The sequence below is a fragment of the Anomalospiza imberbis genome, chromosome 2 (genome assembly GCF_031753505.1).
Source record: "Anomalospiza imberbis isolate Cuckoo-Finch-1a 21T00152 chromosome 2, ASM3175350v1, whole genome shotgun sequence".
NCBI lineage: Eukaryota > Metazoa > Chordata > Aves > Passeriformes > Viduidae > Anomalospiza > Anomalospiza imberbis.
Window position 1 is genome coordinate 34817300 of NC_089682.1, and position 19468 is coordinate 34836767.

At 38.6% G+C, this 19468-nt stretch overlaps 1 protein-coding gene across 11 annotated transcripts in view; it reads right to left on the reverse strand.

Moving 5' to 3' along the window:
- Window positions 1-19468, reverse strand: part of POU2F1 (POU class 2 homeobox 1) — a 112534-nt gene that overhangs the window by 27195 nt on the left and 65871 nt on the right. For 3 of the 11 annotated variants that reach the window (XM_068180519.1, XM_068180521.1, XM_068180514.1), the window contains exons 3-7: window positions 18957-19057; window positions 16031-16084; window positions 14244-14399; window positions 12432-12611; window positions 6488-6614 (exon numbers count right to left, since the gene is read on the reverse strand). In XM_068180519.1, coding sequence (XP_068036620.1) covers window positions 6488-6614; window positions 12432-12611; window positions 14244-14399; window positions 16031-16084; window positions 18957-19057 — 618 coding nt within the window. The remainder of the gene's footprint in view (window positions 1-6487; window positions 6615-12431; window positions 12612-14243; window positions 14400-16030; window positions 16085-18956; window positions 19058-19468) is intronic. The other 8 variants (XM_068180520.1, XM_068180516.1, XM_068180518.1 and 5 more) reach the window with 8 other exon arrangements.

Below are 19468 nucleotides of genomic sequence, written 5' to 3' on the forward strand. Positions count from 1 at the left end.
ACTGCTCAATTTTAACAAATAGAACAAACACTACACTGAATATAGGAAAACCCTGCTACTATGAAAAGGTGACAACATCAAAGAACAGTTGCAACTTTAAGAATCAATATGTCTAACATGCTGTCAATCTACAAATAAATTCCCTTACAGCTCACTATTTGTACAGTTTATTAAATCTCTGAGGAAATTGAGTTACATGCCTGCATCTCTAAATTAACTAGAAACTGTCAATTTTTTTTCATTTCTAATGCAAAAACATATCTATTTTTAAGGGACAGAATCTTGACAAAAATATACTTACAGTTAGTCAAATCCCTCAATTTTACTGTGAAAAATGTTAACTGTTATTTTTTAGGTACCTCCTGGCTACAACTATCAATTTCCACTATAATAATTAAGAACCCAACTAATTAAACTTACACTTCAATATACCTAGTCCCTAAAACCCAGGGGCAACAACAGATGGATGGACTGCTATACCACCATCAACTATGTACCACTTAAATTCAACATCATCAGCTGCCTGATCTACCTCTTAGCAGAATAAAGGCAGGGGAAATAGAATTTAGGACTTGATAAATACTGAGTGAGGAACTGGATGTTTTATGCAAGGTTGAGGCCAAAAGAGACATGGAAAGAGGGATTAACTATGGTTAAGAAGGAGAAAATGTATCCTCAGTAAGGGATACACAAGCACAGAATTATCATCTGACAGCAATACTTGATTTTTGTTTAATGAAGAGCTGAATGTGTATTTTAAACAGAATGTGTTGCTATTGAGATGCTCAGGACCTATAGAATACAGACAGCTGTTTATGTAATATAATAGCACAGCACAGACAATGATGTAAATTTTCTTTGCACCACATAATCAATGTGTTCCAGCTGTGTTTTTGAAAAACCACGGTGAGGGAACAGAGCTGCTCAAGGAACTTCCAAGACAGCCACCTACTACAGCTACACATTGCTTTTTACAATGCAAATATTTGTTCACTTGAAAGATGATTTTAGCTGCCCAAATACAAATATTAATTAGTAAACAGTCACTCTAAGTGCAGTTTTTTACCTTAATTCAGTGATAGTGAATTTTAAACTGACAGCTTGAAAGAGAAAGGGGCAAACCCATCACACTATCACTACAGAGTGGCTGTAAACAAACAAATAAAAACCAGGCAGCTGACAGTGATGACATTTGAGTTCTAGTCCACTGGTAACACCATTGATTACAAGTTACTGACTTTTCCTATGACTGCAATCAGAGTAATTAGGACTGGCCTTTTGTGACTTTCTGTCCCCAGAGAAATCCCAGAGGACGTTTTTCTGGCATTAACAATTCTGCTAAAGAGCACAAGATGACTAGACTCTTCCTAATTTTATTCTCACTCATATGGTCTGAAGTAATTATAATGGAATTATCAGTACAAAATAATCTGATAATCTGAACATGTTTAATCTACTCTGCTTTTACATAATTTTATCCTATGTAAGAGATACTGACACAAGGTGTCACAGGCAGAAACTGGAGACAGAACAAGTCAATTCAACCTCCAGCTGACTGAAGGGGATGGGGAAAGCAGCTGGACCATTTTGGAAATGTGTCTCTCCCCCTGATCACAGCCTTTTCAGGCAGTTGCCATGCACACACTTTGGGCACTCCTTGGCTGTCGTGGGTGGGCAGCTGCAGTTCTGCTCTTTTAAGACATGACTTGAACCAGTCTAAGCTTCTCCTTCTAGGTACCTACTGAGATCCTGGCATTTCAAACACCGCTGTTTCCTTAAAAACTCATACTGGCACCAATACTGCTTAATATCTTTACTACCAAGAAGGCTGATGGGACAAAATATATTCTCAGCAGGTCTGTGGACAAACCAAAGATAGGGAAGTGGTCAACAGGCCACAAGCCAGAGCCTAGATCAGCTGGACAAATGAAACCTCATGAAGACTGATGCAGGAAAATACAATGTTCTGCATGGGGGCTGGAATAACCCTGTGCAGCAATACAGGGTGGGCACTGGCTGGCTGGAATGCAATCCCACAGGGGTTCCTGGAGGACAATCTGATGAACATGAATTGGCAGCGTGTCCTTTCAAGACAGCCAACCACATCCTGGGCTGTACTCACAGGAGTGCAGCCAGCAAGTCAAGGGTTGAGCTTCTGCCCCTTCACTCCATAGCTGGAGTCCTGCTCTCAGCCTTGGGCTTCCCAGCACAAGGCACAAGGCCATCCTGGATTTTTTATATCCAAGGCCCACCAGGATGGAACAGGTAAATGAGCTTTTTTTTAGTCTGAGGAGAAGGTGAGATCCTACTACCTTCTTCAAAGACAGAAATGGACTCTGCTCAAGGGTACACTGTAACGAGATGCAATGGATATCGGAACATGGAAAACTCCAACTAGATATAGGAAAACTATTTTTATATTTTAACATTATAGCAATCAACTCTTAGGGCAGGTACTTGAGAATGTTGCAGAAACCTCATTCTTGGACATGTTCAATTCAACTGGCTGAGGCACTGAATAGCTGCTGTAATTGGACCTGCTTTGAACAATTCTACCTGGTCTCCAGAGGTCCCTTCCAACCCACATGATTTTTTTGAACCTATAAAAGCTGCTATTGTACTTGCATACTTTACAGAGGTCGTATTCCTAACCCTCTGCCCTCAGTTTTAAGAGTCCAGTGGTATTACTGCATTAAATATGGCAAACAAATCACCTATGTGGCACTCTAAAAGAATGACTGCATGGAGGCAGATAAGGATCTATGCAGAAGTATGATAGTTTAGAGTATTTTTTATAATAGTTATAGTAAATAGATTTATTGTCATTCAAGATTTTTCCTGTAATGTTTAAGAGTAGCATGAATAATGGTCCAAGTCAAAAAACTCTTCCTGCCAGCCAAGAGTCCCCTAGGACTGATCTGGGGTTCAGTTCTATCTAAAATTAAACAAAAGATAAAACAAACATTCAAGAACAGACTTTTTCAGCATAATTTAAAAAAAGTTGGCCCAGAAGCATAATGCATAATTCATCCCAAACTGATCTCTCAAAAGAGTGAATTTTTTCATGTAAGAACTTGACTGCTTTATCTCTGCCAAAGCTGTTCATCCTCTCACTGGAAGTTAGCTTGCAAGACAAAGCCATTACAAGGACTTCCACATGAGTGAGGTCTCAAAGTCTGTATAACACATAGGAAAGAAGAAAACAGGATAGGATTTGGCCCAGGCAACTTTACAATTAAAAAAAAAAAATCATAAAGGCAGTCTTTAATAATAAATAGCAAAAACTTGAGACTAGGTAGATCCAGTTTCAATGTTTATAGTTAATTAGTAGCTTGTCTTGCACATTTTCCTTTATGGATATTTTCTTTGTAAGTACTATTTCTAAATCTCACTGTGATACAATCTTTGCTTAGATCTCAACAACTCCTGTTTGCAAGGTTAATTTATATTAAACACAGCACCATTTCCCCCTCTGTTCAGAATTTTCCTGATACGATTTGTATTAGCAATATCTCACGAGTAAAAAGCTGAACAGTCACCTGATGAGGGTAATATTTTTAAGAAGCAGCTCTAATTGTAGCAAGGGATGTTAAATTGATTACTTTAGAGACAGCTCTATTAGATACAAGAACAGATACAAGAGATATAAAGGTATTACAAGGTGCTACATTCCTGCTGGTGACTTTAACAATAATATGAACAACAGTTGCGCTGAATAAGAAAATGTTCCAAATTTCTATTTCCATTCAATCTTCTCCATATCTGCTGAGGCTTGAAACAATTCTTTCAGTTATGATGTTATCAATTATCAGCCATGAAAAATGGGAACTTAAAAATTTGTTTCATGTAAGCCCCTAAATAGCCAGAAATCGTGTGGAAAAGGAAGGTGACTACATTAGACATACAGCAGTGGATTTATGGGGAAAATTTCCTATCTGCTGCTGGGAGCTACAGTGTGTGTGTTGAAGAAAGATAGTAGAATAACATCATGATTATTGATTAATATTTTAGGTATTGAATTTCCTAATTTTTTTCAAAAGTTGGATCTCGGCTCATGATGTTCAACCCTTTCAAGAATCAAAATACAATTGCTGATGACTGCATTTCTCTGTACCCCTTCGCCTCTTCAAGTAAAACGTTTTTCTTCACCAAATGTTTACATCTTTTACAATCCTGTTTAGATACACTATTCTTCACTTATTTCTCTCAAAGCTCTTCTCCTTTAAAAGCAGTGTTTCTCATTTACATGACTACATGGCATACACAAAATATGTAGTGTAGTCTGTAAAACAAGAAATTTCTTCCAGAATACATAATCTATACACAAATCTGAATTTTTATGTTCGTTATTAAATGTGTACATATATAAAGCTCCATGCAGTACCAATGAAGCATAAAAAAAAAAAAAAAAAAAAAAAAAAGAATGCCACTGGTTTTGAAGAAAACTCTATGCTAGTTTCTTTAGACTATTTATTATTTTATTAAGTTGACTAATGGAGCAATAGGACATGAACAACATGGAAAAGTCAGATGCAACAGCAAATAACAAAATGAAAATACACACTTTCTCAACCTTTCTCATAAATAATAATGTGCTATTTGAAATCTTCTAACAATAACCATGAAACACTGCAAAAAAGCACATCAAAAAGTGATATAAGGGGTATTATGACATACATGTTGCTTTATCATTGAGTGCTCATAAAGAAAATGAGATCTATTCAAGTATTTCAGTTTGGAAGGTTGTCACACGCTAATGGCCTATGGTCAGAATTCAGCATATAAATCTTCCCACATTTCTGAGCTATTCAGTTGTCCAGGCTGCACATTACCAGTAAAACATGATGTCTCTACCTACACTGCGTCACTGATGACAGCAATATGCAGGTCTTAAATTGTAGTGAAGAAATGATTTTTCAAGGATGGCCTCTGGAAAAGGTACTATGAAAATCTCATCTAGTACTTATTCTACTTCAGAAGATTTTAAGCAAACAAGAAAGCCTTCACTTCTATAATGCAAACAACTCATTTTGGGGGATGAATACAATTTGCTTCTCTTAGTTTTTCTTTCTGTAAAGCATCTTCAAAGGTATATTAGAAAACCAGCAGAATTTAGCTAAAAATGTAGGCAGACATCAATACCAATGAGTTTTTCAAAACAATGCTTTTGTGCTTCTCTTTTCTTAAAATAATTTTTAAAAAACCCAAAAAACAACCAAGCACCTACTTTGTAGAATTCTTGAGATAATTTTAGTAGTTTGATTTCTTTTAGTAAAGTATGTTAAGTTTACAAGTTCTGCTTCATTTTAAGAAAGCAGTACATCACTAAATGCTTTCATGAATAAGTCTTTCAGCCATTTTCTTCCAGTGCTGGTATAAAATCTCTCCTAAATCAAGTCCTATTAAAAGGAAGGTAATTTTGACTAACCCTTTATTCAAATGTGAGAGCATTCAGACAGTAAGAGCCCTTCAGCATAATGGAAAGCCAGTTCTATCCAAGTCATAGTATGTAAGAAGGAATGATGCATGAAAAAATTGAAAGGAACAGAAAAAAATGAGGTGCAAAGAGCTGCTTTATAGGACAGCCAGGCTCTGCAGGACTCTTCAAGCATAACAGGATTTGCCTTCTGAGCAAGAATCTTTGGATTACCAGACCTGAACAACTGAGTAGAGTTCATGTAGAAGAGAAAGGAGGGAAAAAAGGCCATTGGAGTATATCAGCATAAGAAGCCATGGCTAAATGCAGTTTTCCGTGGGCATCAGCAAATGGGGTGCAATCAGCACCGTGATGCATTGCAGCCTGAACACATCAGTCCTCAGAACAAAGCTGCTGTACAACAACTTAACTGCTCTGACACAGCACCACCTACCACTGCCCTGTCTTTGGCATGGAAGTCGTACCCAGTGCACTGCCAAAATATTATAGTAAGAGCTGGTACACAAATCCAGCATTCTAGCTCATTTCCCAAGGTGTTAATTATTAGTTCAGTTTATGGCAAAATTCACTGTACCCTCTTTAGGCTTAAGTACTTTTCCAAACTCCCACAAGGACTTTTGATTTTGTATTCTTTTTCCAGTCTGTCCTGCATTTGACTGAGATAGAGTTAATTTTCTTAACTGCTGGTACTGTGCTGTGATTTGGATTTTGGATGAGAACAGTGTTGATTCCACACTGATGTTTTAGTAATTGCCAAGCACTATTTAGAGTCAAGGAGGAATTTTCAGCTTCTCACACATCCCACCAGCAAGCAGGCTGGGAGGCACAAGAAGCGTGGCAGGGGACAGAGCCATGACAGCTGACCCAAACTGGCCAAAGGGATATTCCACACCATGTGGTCTCATACTCAGGCTATAAGCCCAGGGGAGAAAAGCTAGCTGGGAGTCACTGCTTGGGAGAGGGCTGGGCATTGATATGAACCACCTGAATTTCACTTTCTCCCCTAAAAAATGCTATGTATGATCTGTTTTTGTGGCAAGGAGCACTTACCCTGCTGCCCCTGCGGCGTTTGTGAGATGATGAACTGTGCTGGCTGCAAGTTGGTTGTTGGATGCACCAACACAAACTGTTGCAGGTTGAGATTCTGCTGCTGAAGCTGCTGCAAGTGCTGTAAATCCTTAAGGAAATGGGAAGGGGAAAAAAAAAGAAAAAAAAAAGAAAAAAAAAAAAGAAGACAAAAAAAAAAGAAAAAAAAAGAAAAAAAAGAGAAGACAAAAAAAAAAAAAAAAAAAGAAGAAAAAGAAAAAAGAAAAGAAAGAGCTGTGTGTTAGACATGTAAGTCAGCAATTATTCCCAATACAAGATTTCCTATCAACCAGGCTGATATTTAGGGATAAAAGTGGATGTCAAACACAGCAGAAGTCCTGCTATTGAATATCCTTTAGAATGGCAATTTGAATTTCACTTTCATTCTTAAAACGAGAGTTATTTACTAAATAACCCAGCAAAGTATATCCAGAACTGTTCTGCTTTATAAACAAAACAAATACACTAATCAATCTCCCTTCCCCCACAAATTCAGGAGTTTTCAAATACATTAAACTTATCAGCACAAAGATCTCTCAAACTTATTTTTTGAGGATGGAACTCTGCTACAAATCAAGCATATTAGCTGGGAGCTATTTTTTTTTTTGTAACAACACTCTACAATTACCATCTGAATCCACAACAGGAAAGCAAAATATTACAGATTCCTTGTTAGCACTCTGGTTCTTCAGTTCAAATTTCAGAAAGTAGCTAACTCAATTAGTAAATATATTTCATTTGTTCTGAAACAAATTACAGCTTAATAGATATGACTATAATGAAAGGTTAAAAGGAATAATCCAAAACACTACATTATTGTAGAACCCCACTTTTATGTATTTAAACCATTCAGGACTATTAATTTTCTATAATTAAATGACAAGTCTCAATGTAAAATGTTAATCTCTGAGAAACTGAGTTTTCAAGAAAAATGCTTCAACCTGACATTTAGCCGGAGAATGAAAACACAGAGAACTGCTTAAAAATATTGTTCCCTCTAAATAACCTTTTATCTTTCAGGTCCAAACAGCACAATAGCAAGAGCAACTGAAATTTAAAAAACACACTGTGAAGTCAGCCAACATAACAGTGGTAATCCATGAAAACTATCTAAACACACTTATTGGATTTTTTCCATCTTTCCAGGAAGAATCTATTTCAAAATACTCACCAAACAGGTGGAAAAAAGCCTGAATGAAAAAATTCCCACACTTGCAACCTCCCATTACACAAAGCAAACCAAGCAGACAAGAAGACTCCCCCAAAGTTCTGTTTCAGGGAAGTCATTCAGGTCCCTGTTTGCAGAGAAACTGTGTTCAGGTGCAGCAGTGCCCAGTGTGGCTGCTTGGAGCTGCTCACTTTCACACAGCCCCAAACACACCTGAGTTCAAGTGAACCAGAGGAACAAAGAGCTGCTCCTTGGGCTGATGCAGGTTACTGAGCACTCCCACAACCTGCTCAGCCAGAGAATGGGACAGGCCATTCACTGCCAGCAGTGGATTTGGAGATGGGAAGTCAAGACAGACTGACAAGGAGAACTTCTTTCTTACACAATGCTGCTATCTGTGACCTTACATTATTTTAAACCTGTTAAAACTGTAACTTGAAACTTGCAACAATCTCCTTCTGGAGATGAGGGGTGGGGGATGTCAGAAAGGAAGACTAGGGAGGGGAAAAAATAGGGAGTCCACTGATTTATGAGACAATAGACAGGCTTTATAAGAAAACGACTACTTAACCTGCATTACACAGACACTGGTCATCAATCACTTGGGCTACTTAGCCCTGTTAAGTCAAAAGCACGCAGTGTAATAATATGGTAGACAGACACCAGATGGACTGATCAAGCAATGGTCTTCAAGAAATGGAAACTTCCATTTTATAAGAGAATGGTAAAATTTTAAAAAGCGCCCACGAGCAAAAAAGTGGTTTTAAAGTCAATGGTATTGTTTGCTTTCAGAAAATTGCAGAAATAATGCAACCATTCCTATGAAATCAAGGCAAAGTTCCTTCCTGAAAGAGACCAATAATTACTCCAGCTCTATCCTGGAACTCTATGTTTTTTATGACTTCTTATCCTAATATCACATTGGTCAGAACCGCAACCAAAACCTCTTACTTCTTGAGCTCAACACAACATGGATCTCCACTCATTTATTCACTGATTTTCAATGCTCAGCTGGTTGCCTCTGCAGATAGTACTGACCCTCCAGCTCAGAGGGGGCTCATACTGGAATGGATGTGAGGAATGGATGCAGAATTGAAAACAGAAATGGAAAGAGCTAGGCAAGCTGACTGAGGTTGTGAACACTGGGCAGAAGGAAAGGAAATCAAGAGAGGCTGCAGGATGAAAATAGAGGTAGATAAGAGAAAAAAAACATAAACACAAAAGGAAGAGTTGGGAAGACACTGTGGAAAAAAAAAAAGTATTAATGGAAAAACAGATAGGTTAAGGACCTCTCCCAATCAAAAGCAAACAAATGAAATCACCCCAGATGACCACGGAGATCTCAGATGATTTGAAGCACCCCCACAGGAGATGGAGTTACATGCAAGAAAGAATACAAAGAAACAGTGACAGTGTATCTGTAAGACCAAAGGAGGAGAGCTTTTTGTTTAAGACTATATATTCATAACACTGGCTACCCAGCCAAGACATGACAGCTCTTATCATCAGGCTCTTACACTTTAATATGAGAAAACTGTTTTTAAATTGAGGCCTCAGGGAGAACTGATATAAGCAATCTTATTCTGTGCATCTGCCTTGGTAAACGGTATGTTGGCTAAGTCTTGTTTAAATACAGAAATATCATTCTGCAATGCAAAATGAAAATGATACCTCCAAGGCTAATCACTCCTAAATAGCCCTACCAGCCCCTCAAATGCATTTGAAATCCAACTTTATTTCCACCTTGGGAAAGTTTTATTATTTAGTTAATTATACCATTACAATATATCTCCCAATAGCAAACACACAAACAAACCTGACACTGTTTTCCTATACTGATCTTTTTTTCCTCAGTGTTAAAATCTGTATGCTAGCACAAGCACATGGAAAGAGATGGAAAGACTTTCAGGGAGACATGCATGTCTTCTCATGCTGCCTAGCAATTTAAAAAGATCAAAACAATCCAAATCCTACCTCAGCAGAATAATCTGTCAAGTGCTATGTCTTGCTGTGAGGAAGATTTTTTTTGTTAAAAAAAAAAATCTAAATTTCTAAATTCAATGCCATTATTTCCAATTACAGCTTCAGCACAAACTTAAGCATCTGACTCATTTTGAGATTTACATCATATAAATACAGATCACAGATCCTGAAAACAAGGAAGTTTATAAAGAACCCCAAAAGTTGATACACAACTGTTTAATGTCAAATCAGGAGCAGCATGAGCTCCTCACCAGGCTGCTGCAGCAGATACCTTACATGAACTGCAGTGCACATTAAAGAAGTCATGCTTTTGCAATTAGTTAATTAAAATAAATATGGTAATCCTCCTGCTGCGGAGACCTGCCAGTTAATCAATTATTCAAAACCCATCAATTAAAACAAACATTAAGCTATTTGTATAATCAGCTATATATTTACAATAGCAACACAAACAAAGCTGAGCACTGCTTACAAATCTTTGCCAAGATGGATCAAAAAGCATGGTGCTATCTACCTATGAACCTAGATGGTAGATGTTTTCCATAAGTACCTCAAATTATATCCAACACCTGCACAATTTATGCCCTGCACTTTCATCATAAGGAGCAGTTAACAAGATTCAACCAAGCTCATTTATGTATCAAAATAATCTATCCTAAAAGACATTAATTGTAAAGTCAAGCATTTAAGTAATTAAAAACATCAGAAAACAAGTACAACTTTAATTTGTTCTGCACATGGCAACTATAAGATCACATGCTATTTTTCAGAGAGCCTTTAGCTCACTCACGTGCATAAATCAGACAATGCTGCCTTCAGAAACTCTTATTTGATAGCACATGCCTGATCTTTTCCATTCCCTTCAAACACTTCTCTGAAGATTTTCTAAGTTCTGGAGAAAAAGCCAGTACAAAACTAATAATTGTAAATGCTTCACACATTTTCAGAGCTTTGCACTGAGGTAGGAGAGCAGGATTAGAAACATCTCACATGCATCACCACTGGTATCCAGTGCTTTGGTGGCCTATTTGACAAACCTAAGGCCAGACAGTTCAAGGTACAATAGGAAATTTTAGGCCACCACACTTAAGTAAAGCAGACCTTGCTATCTTAAGCTGCACACCTGGAAGAGGAGAGGCACACACCTGTGGATTGCTTACATATATGTTAAAAGACTCACATGCCATCAAATGGGAACTCTGTGACAGGTGCATGGAAAGATGTCAGAAGCTATAACCAACAACTTCCTTGACATGGACATTCCCCATTCTCTTCTTGAAATCTGTCTGTATTATTGCCTACAGACAGTCTTAACAAAATTAAGATATGTTCTTGAGAATTACAAGTTTCCTTGAATGCTACATCCTTCAGTCATCTCTACATCAAGCCAGTGAGGTGGAATCCTTTGCTAAAAAAGGTGTTATTTGCTGATGTGACTTCTCACAGTGCAACAAGAGCTTCAGTGGGAGGAATCTCATCAACACAGCAACATCAGCACTCGCCTTTTAAAAACAGGATGGCACCACTCTGGCCTCCCTAAGGACAGCCAGAGAGGTCAGAACTTCTAGACCAACACCACAAAAGTTTGTCACTTCAGCTAATGAAAACCTGATAGCACAGCCAGGCTGTTGTTATTCAGCTAGTGGACCAGCACAGTAAAGGATTGAACATTTCACCAGCGGACTTCACAGACAATTGCAACATTTCCATTCTTGTCCTTAATCAGACCTTATGTTCACTTTTTAGACACTTCATTCCAGTTGAATGCAAGAGAAAAGAGCCTGAACAGAAAGCATCAGAGTCTTAAAGAACTTGCTGACTCTATGAAGCAGTGACTTTGAAGATTATATACCCCACACACTTTGCAGAGCTAGACTAAGAAAACTGTTGTTATGTACCAAGAGCTTTAATCTATGGAAAGATGGACCTCAGCATGAGCAAGACAATCACAGTACTCAAGATGTCTAACTCATAGTACACAAGATGTCTAAGCTGCACATTTGATTATCCTCATCCACATGTCTAAGGATTTTCCACACTACATACACTAAGCACAGAGTTAGTGCCACTGTAATCTCCACACTGAATTAAGCCAGTCCTGGAAGACCCAGGAGGTTCCTTACTGCTTCTAGCAAGCAGAACATCTACAGCAAGCAGGTCTTCCGAACTGACAAGTCTTTAGCACCAGACCATGAGACTGGGCAGATTCCAATACCTGACTCATTCTCCAAGTTTTTCTCCAGACACACAGGAATGGCCATTCTTTGTCTTGAAATGCACAGCATTAAACACCAAGCCAAAATAGCACACAAATGGGTCAAGTCAAACTGGCGTTCTTCAGCTCTATCACTTTGCTTCTAACAAGCACCATTTGGGTCTGACAAGCATCCTTTTTGATACACAGCCATCACTTCCCATCCATGCAGGTCTCAACAAGTGCAACTTCTGTGGACATCTTTCCATACCCGTTTTTCTCCTTTCTCACGCTAACTACAAGAAGGAAAATTCAGAAAACATAGCATCTACTCAGATTCTGGTACAAACTCAGAAGCCCAGTGGAACTGAGGAGCAGCTGGCACACATTCCTTGCTAAGACTATCAAACTTCAACCTCATCATCCAAGGATGCACGAGGAAAGACTAACAATACTCGAGGACTCTAGCAACTCACTGAGTGAGGAACAACGAATTTTATTCGAATGGTGCAATCAGTCAAAAACCTCTTTTGTTTTCCACCCTCTCAAGCCTCAAGGCTCACCTGTGCAATCTGTATTGGCTGAGATAGAGGGATCTGCGTCATCGGCGTTGCAGCAGAGGCCGAGATGGTGGCACCAGCAGCGCTGTGCTGCTGACTGGCTGAGTGCTGCACTGCAGCCGCCAGCAACTGGGCCTGCGCCTGTTGGAGCAATAACTGTTGCTGGGCTGGCGTCAACGTGAGCTATAAACAATTAGAAAACACAGCCATTAATAATGGGAAGAGCCACTTCAGCTACAAAGTCATTAGATAGCTTGGTACTAGTTATGCTAACCAGGCAATCCTAGGGCTATTCCACTAACTGGCCAAGGGCTCTGGCCTTAAGGAAGGACAGCTGGCTACTTGATACACTGTGGGAACCAACCTACCACAGGCCTGACACAAACCAAACTGCACCACCACCAACATTCGCACTTATTGGAACCTACAGAACCTAACTCTGCTCCTAAATTTTCCTCACAACTCTACCAGGAGTTTCAGGGAAAAAGCAATTAAGCAGCAAGCAAAAGAAAAGAATCAGTATTGCCAGAATCTGAAAGGAAATTTACACCCAGTAGAACAGCAAGTGATTAGCCAGATGAATGTGAAGCAGGAATCCTGGCTATGGCTACTGAACAAACTGATAACGCCCCAGCTGCTTCACATTAGCATGAATCCCTGCCATATTCCATCATTTCCATTATGCCCTAAGATATAAGTAAAGAACATGAGCTCCATTTGTTTCTCTCCAAGTCTCCCCATCTGGCTTTTTTTTTTTTTTTAATAGAATAGAGTTGGCAACTTTACATCCCTTCCCTTTCCCAAACACGCATTATCTCTGTGAAACAGGTGGCAGCAGTCTCTCCTTTACATGTAAATGAATCTTGATGCCCTTATTTACTACAACCCGTATCTGCATAGGCCTGGAGTTTTGAATGTTTCACTACAGCAGACAATCATGCATTAAAACAAACCAGTAGTTTCTGAGAATACAAAAAATAATAAAATATGCCAGGTTTTTACAACACATTGAAACAGTCTCACTTTTAAAACTTTCAGTGCTTATCTCAAAACTAAATAGGATGTTTATTTACATAGTAACATAGGAGAAGATTTAACAATTGAGCCTGAGATTAAGAAGTCATTTCATGTAAGTGTAGGGATGATCTAACCTAACACTTCAAATCATAAATATATTGTTGGAGCAACTGCCCTAAGCTTATTAACACACAAACTCTTATGCTGCAAAGCTGATTATGTGGAAGCAAATTCTTTAACCAGCCCATTCACAAACTTGCTCTTTTTTGAAATGACTGAAAGCCTTTATAACAATTCAGAAACACCAGAAAGCCTAAAACAACAATTATCCCATATATTCTCCCAAAGCTTTGCAATTAAAAACCCCTCAAAATCAGTAGGTTAAAAAAAATGGGTTCAACAGGCTTAAGGAAAGTACTAATAAAGTTACTTAAAAAGAAATGTGTTTGAGAAGAGGAAAAATTTAACAATTCCTATAATTTTTGTTCTTCACCCAGCTAAAAGATTCTGTCTTGTTCTCCCATGCCTCATTTTAATCTTGAAAAAAAATAAAAATTCCTCTTTATCACATCAGTGAGTGTCTCATTTGTAACTGTTGTAAAACAACAGGTTTTGATTTCATTGCAGGGTCAGAAGGGATACTGAGAACAGAGAGAGAATTCTTTGTTGCTGTTGTTCGGAAGCAAATACTTAGTGACAAACCCCAAATATAACAGTCTGCTTATTTTTCTAGGAAAATACTTTCTGTTGCTACTTCCACTGAAGTTCCTCCTACGTTAAAGGAAGTTGCAGTGACACCTGTGTGGGACTGCAGCATCCCTGGGTAACTCTTACCCCGGTGATCTGTCCTCCGGCCAGCATGAGCTGGGTCTGGGGTATGGCCGCCTGCACTGAAGGCTGCTGGGAAGGCTGGCTTGGCTGCTGAGAGTCCCCAGATTCTTCATTAGATTTAGACTAGTCAAAAAAAAATACAACTCTTTATAGTGTAAAACAGATGTTAATGTATGACGCTGCTATCTCAACACTGCACAATAAGAATCTTTCATCTGCATAAGAAAAGCCCTTGGGTTTATTTTAAGAGTGTGTTTAAGCAATGGCTCTGTGTGCCCACCATCTCAGCTACAATTGCTGAAACATGTCTGTAGGTAATGCAGCTTAAACAAAACAAAGAGACTCTCTGGTCTCCTGTAACTCTCTGACATTATTTTCAGGTCTTACTTCATTTTACACCATGCAACTGAAGCTGATGCTACCTTTCACCATGAAGAAAGGGAAGGTTGTTAAAATTATTCATTGCCTAAAATCCTGAACAATGGAACGAGGGAAAGGGGATTGTGTTTCCATTTTCTCTATCTCCATCCTGTACCTCTAAGTCATCATACTGTTGGCTTATACAGAACCTTTTTGAAAAATCCTCACAGGTTTCTTTACCTACAGCAAGATATATAATATATACAGTGCTTTTAAATACTCAACGCATTTATTTAATTGAATACTGCTTTATTTTAAAAGATTCAAGTTTGTTTTGATTTATTTTTGTGGTTTGCTTGTTTGTTTTTTTAAAAAGAAGAAATTGTGAAGACATGAAGGAGGAAATGCAAGTGCATGAAGAGGGAGAGAGAATTTTATGATAATTAAAACTGGTTATGCAGAACATTACAATTCTGCATAGATTTGCATATTTTCCACCACCTGTTTTGGGGACTGCAGAGCAGGCTAATTAACATAAAGGCTCTGATTAATTCTGCCAGTCATTGAGCGATAATTACAGCACAGGACTGTAAACATTCTGCACTGGAGATACAGCCTGTTTGCCAACATCTCTCTCAGGGATGGAAGTTTACCATGGCAACCAAGGCAATTTTCTGCCTCCTTCCTCTTAGAAAGGAAGGTCAGTATACCTCCTCTTCTTTCCAAATTGTTATTATGTATAAGTGGGTCCACATTCTATTGCATTTCATGTAATGCACTACCTACATTCTTTAATAACATGCAATACTGAAACCAGTTGTCAATAAAACTGCATCCCTTGCCCCTTAATATAGTACAGAGACGAAGTAGGATGTTAACAGATAAACTGAAGTGTTCAGCATCATAGGAAAGTTTGAAAGCTTTGTTGTCTCACGTACAATATTAAACAACAATTGCTCTGATATCACTGTGTGTTATTTACACAAGCAGTCTGAACTAGGCACATTATATAGTCAATGCTAGGTTATATTCCTATATTCAGTTACCAGAAGTAAGGACAAATTGCAAAGTAATACTCACTACGTGTTTAAAGCAAGTTAATAAACAGAAGAACATGAAATATTCCTGAAGTTTTAAGGATTGCATGATACCACACCTGACTAAAATTCAGCATTAAGTTATGGTCACTCCATGTTTTAAACAACTCCAGAGCCTGATTACTTACAAATCCTGAACCTGATTTACAGTTGTAGAAGTGTTAGTCCTTCATACCTATAACTTGCAAAACCAGTCAGACTGAAAAAACTGAGTAATGTATCATAGGTTAAGAACTATCTCTACTGATGCTGTTTGGAGTGAGAGAAGGACGAGCAGCAGAAGGTAACTGTCTTTACCTGTACATTTAAGGACTGAGCAGCAGCCTGTAAACTTGTTCCAGCGAGCTGGACCTACAACAGTGCAAAAATGGAAATGAAATAATGTAGAATCCACAGAAATCTAATAATGTAAAAAGAACAATCTCCCCACCCGCATTCCAAAAAAACTCCCCCGGGAACAGAGCATGCCCCTATAACACCTGAATCAGTGGAATAGGGGCTGCACTCCAGGCTGAAACAGATGTGTGAAGACTCTTTCACAGTGCTGTTTATCTACCTCTTACAAAAAGTACCCTGCCTAAGGATGCAGATATTACCATGGATGGAGTTGAAACAGAGCATATTGGTGTGGACACGCCAACTAGTCCTATTCCTGCTGGAAAAATTCAGGCTCCAGGGCAAGGCATTAAGCTCTACTCACTGTCATTCTACTCCCATTTCAGAATGGGTCACCCCAACACTGCACTCATCAGCTTTCTGATATGAACAAGCACGTGCACAGCACAGAACCTAGAGCATAACCACTCTCCCTCAAATTAACCCATTCAAGTATTTGCAGCCCTCAGCCACTGAAAAGAAGATCTCAACACAGAGCACTGGAGACATTTTACAAAGGCTGTATTGATTCAGGTATACTTCAAACTTGAATTCGATCTTTGTAATTAACAGGCCCAAAGGTGGTTTTGTGGGTGAGCAGCAAGGAAAAATGGATGATTCAGAAGGTGAGATTTTTGGAGTGCTTTTTTATCTCTAATGAGGAGTTCTTCTGTACAAAAAATGCTGTATTTTCATTTACTGAAACCTATTTGAATCAGTCTCGCATCAGTCTCGCCTTGTTTCTACCAGCACCCCTAGTTACAAAGAAGGAATGCTCTGTAATTAATTACCAACACTTTCAAAGGTCAGAGTAACAGCCTGTAGAGGATTCCATCTCTGGACATGTTTGAAAACCACTGCTCATTTGAAAACCAGGTGACATGTAAGAATACAATAAAGCAAAGCAAAATGTAGCACTCTTGCCTCTAGATGGAGGACCTCTATATGGTCCCCACAAAGAAAAGTCCACATATTTTCAGGCACAGGAAAAAACTGCAGTACATGAAATTAATAACTGAATATTTTGAACAGGAAACCTTGGAAGAGTCCCCTTGGAAATACTTCCTACTGCTTTAGATGAAGGTACTAGACATACTAAGCATAATCTACATCAAAGCAAATGCTCCCAGAAAAGCCCCTCCTCATCAGAAGCAAAATACAGTTTGACACAGTCGTGACACAGTCGATGTAATCTGTGCTTTTACCATGGATTAACAGCAGAGAATAGCCTAAATAACACCACCCTGCTATCCAAACGATATACTCAAAATAATACTTTAACATTACACAAACACCACATAAAGGACTACAAATACATACTGATTGCTCAGGTACAGCCAGCACATTCCTGAAAATCTCTGTGAATGCAATTTGGACATCCCTTTCACCACACACCCAACATTTCCAAATTAGAAATTAAAATGTAACTGAATACTGCCTACAGCTCAGTATTTTGCATTAGTCTAGAGCAAAGCACTGTGTGTTAAGGTTGAATAACATCCTACTAACAGCAGCCTCACAAGCAGAGGACAGTTTGACAATAGATTCCCACACACCTGCAGCTGAATAAAAGAATAACTGAGATTTTCCTTTGAACCAGTTTCAAGAAATGAATCACACTTTATCAAACATGAAGTTATAAAGATCCTGACAACTTTTTAAATAAATAAATTTCCAAAGCAGGATAAAGCACTGTGCAAAACCCAACTACCGTTCTGGGGCAATCTATATAAAAAAACGAAGACTAAAACAAACACACAGAATTCTGCAGAACAGCTGTATCTGTCTCCATGTTAAACACACACTGGCAAGCCATAAAAACTAGTCAGCCTCTCTCCACATAAAGGCAGCCTACAACAGCCTATTGGTTCAGCACATTCAAACAGTGGCACTCCCTCAGTCCTATATAAACCAATCTGCTAGGAAAATTGCAATTATGTGACAAGATGTGTGGAACGTTCCATACAATATAACGGCAGTTCAGAGCTCTTAAAAGAGGGCATAAAAGCTTCAATACTTCAATTATACCACAATAACTGTGCAACCTCAGACCTCAAACATTCAAGGTCATCCAATTAGGTACAGTATTTTAAAGTTTAACTTGGTGCAGAGGAAGGGAAAGAAATTAGGACATTTGTTTTCATACATCAAGTGCGAACAGATAAAAAAACTACAAAAAAATGCCCCTTATACTTCTCTTCACCTAGGGATGCCCCATTTTGCTTCAGCCTGCATCTGAAGTTCAGCTTTGATTCCCTAAACACAGCAGCAGCAGAACAGAGGGATAGTATTAGAAGTCTGAATATCATCTGACAAACAGTTCACTGAAATAACTTTTTTTGTAAAAGAAGAAAACCTCACAAGCCATATATGCTTAGTAAGTACAATCAACTTTCTTTCTAGTTAATCTCTAAGAGTGTTTTTAACTAGACAGTGAAGGTTTTGGAACCTTGGCAGCTCTCGGGCCAATACAATCCTTTCCTAAAAAATTTAAATTTTTTTCTTGCCTTTCAATGTGGTATCTCTATTAAGGTTAAAACAACAACAACAAAGCAAACGAACAAAAAACCTACTCAAAAACACACCACAACATTTAGGCATCCTCAAGTCCCCAGAAATGTGATTTGTAATTCTCCCAGAGAGGTCTCACCCTATCTTGACACATTCTGCAGCCAATGCAATGAAGTGAGTGCCACAAATAGGACTTTATCTCATCCACGCTTGGTAACCAGGTGATATACCCATATTTATGTTCTAATAAATGACTCCCCATCATTCACAGAAAGAGAGAACATGGAACACACCAGGGCAGCTGAGTCTCCTCTGTTTGAAACGTCTCTTCTCTTACCTGATGAAGGTGCCCAAGGAAGGCCTGGGCCTGGGCTGTAGAGATTGCTCCTCCGACAGGCACAGGCTGCTTTTGAAAGTCCAGGCCGTTTGTTTGCGTGCCTGGAGAAAGAGAGATATTGGAAACTATTAATCACTACTTCTAGTAAGTGGAATAAGAATTAACACTCCAACTTTCCTGGTATTCTCTCAACATTGTATAGTAAAAAAACACTCTGAGAGTAACAAGAATAACATTTTTTTTTTAGCAAAAGGGAGGTGGGAAGCAGAGTCGAGGCTTTGGTAATAGAGCATTTGTCAGCTGAACAAAATCAACATCATATTGTCTTTAGCTTCCATCATCTATATGCTTACCCTGAAGATATTTAAAAAATGTGCAGATGTGGAACTTAGGGACATTGTATAATGGGGGACTTGGCAGCATTAACAGTTGGGCTTGATGATCTTAAAGGTCTTCTCCAACCTAAACAATTCTATGACCTGTGTTTTTCTATCCCATCACTCGCTACTCAG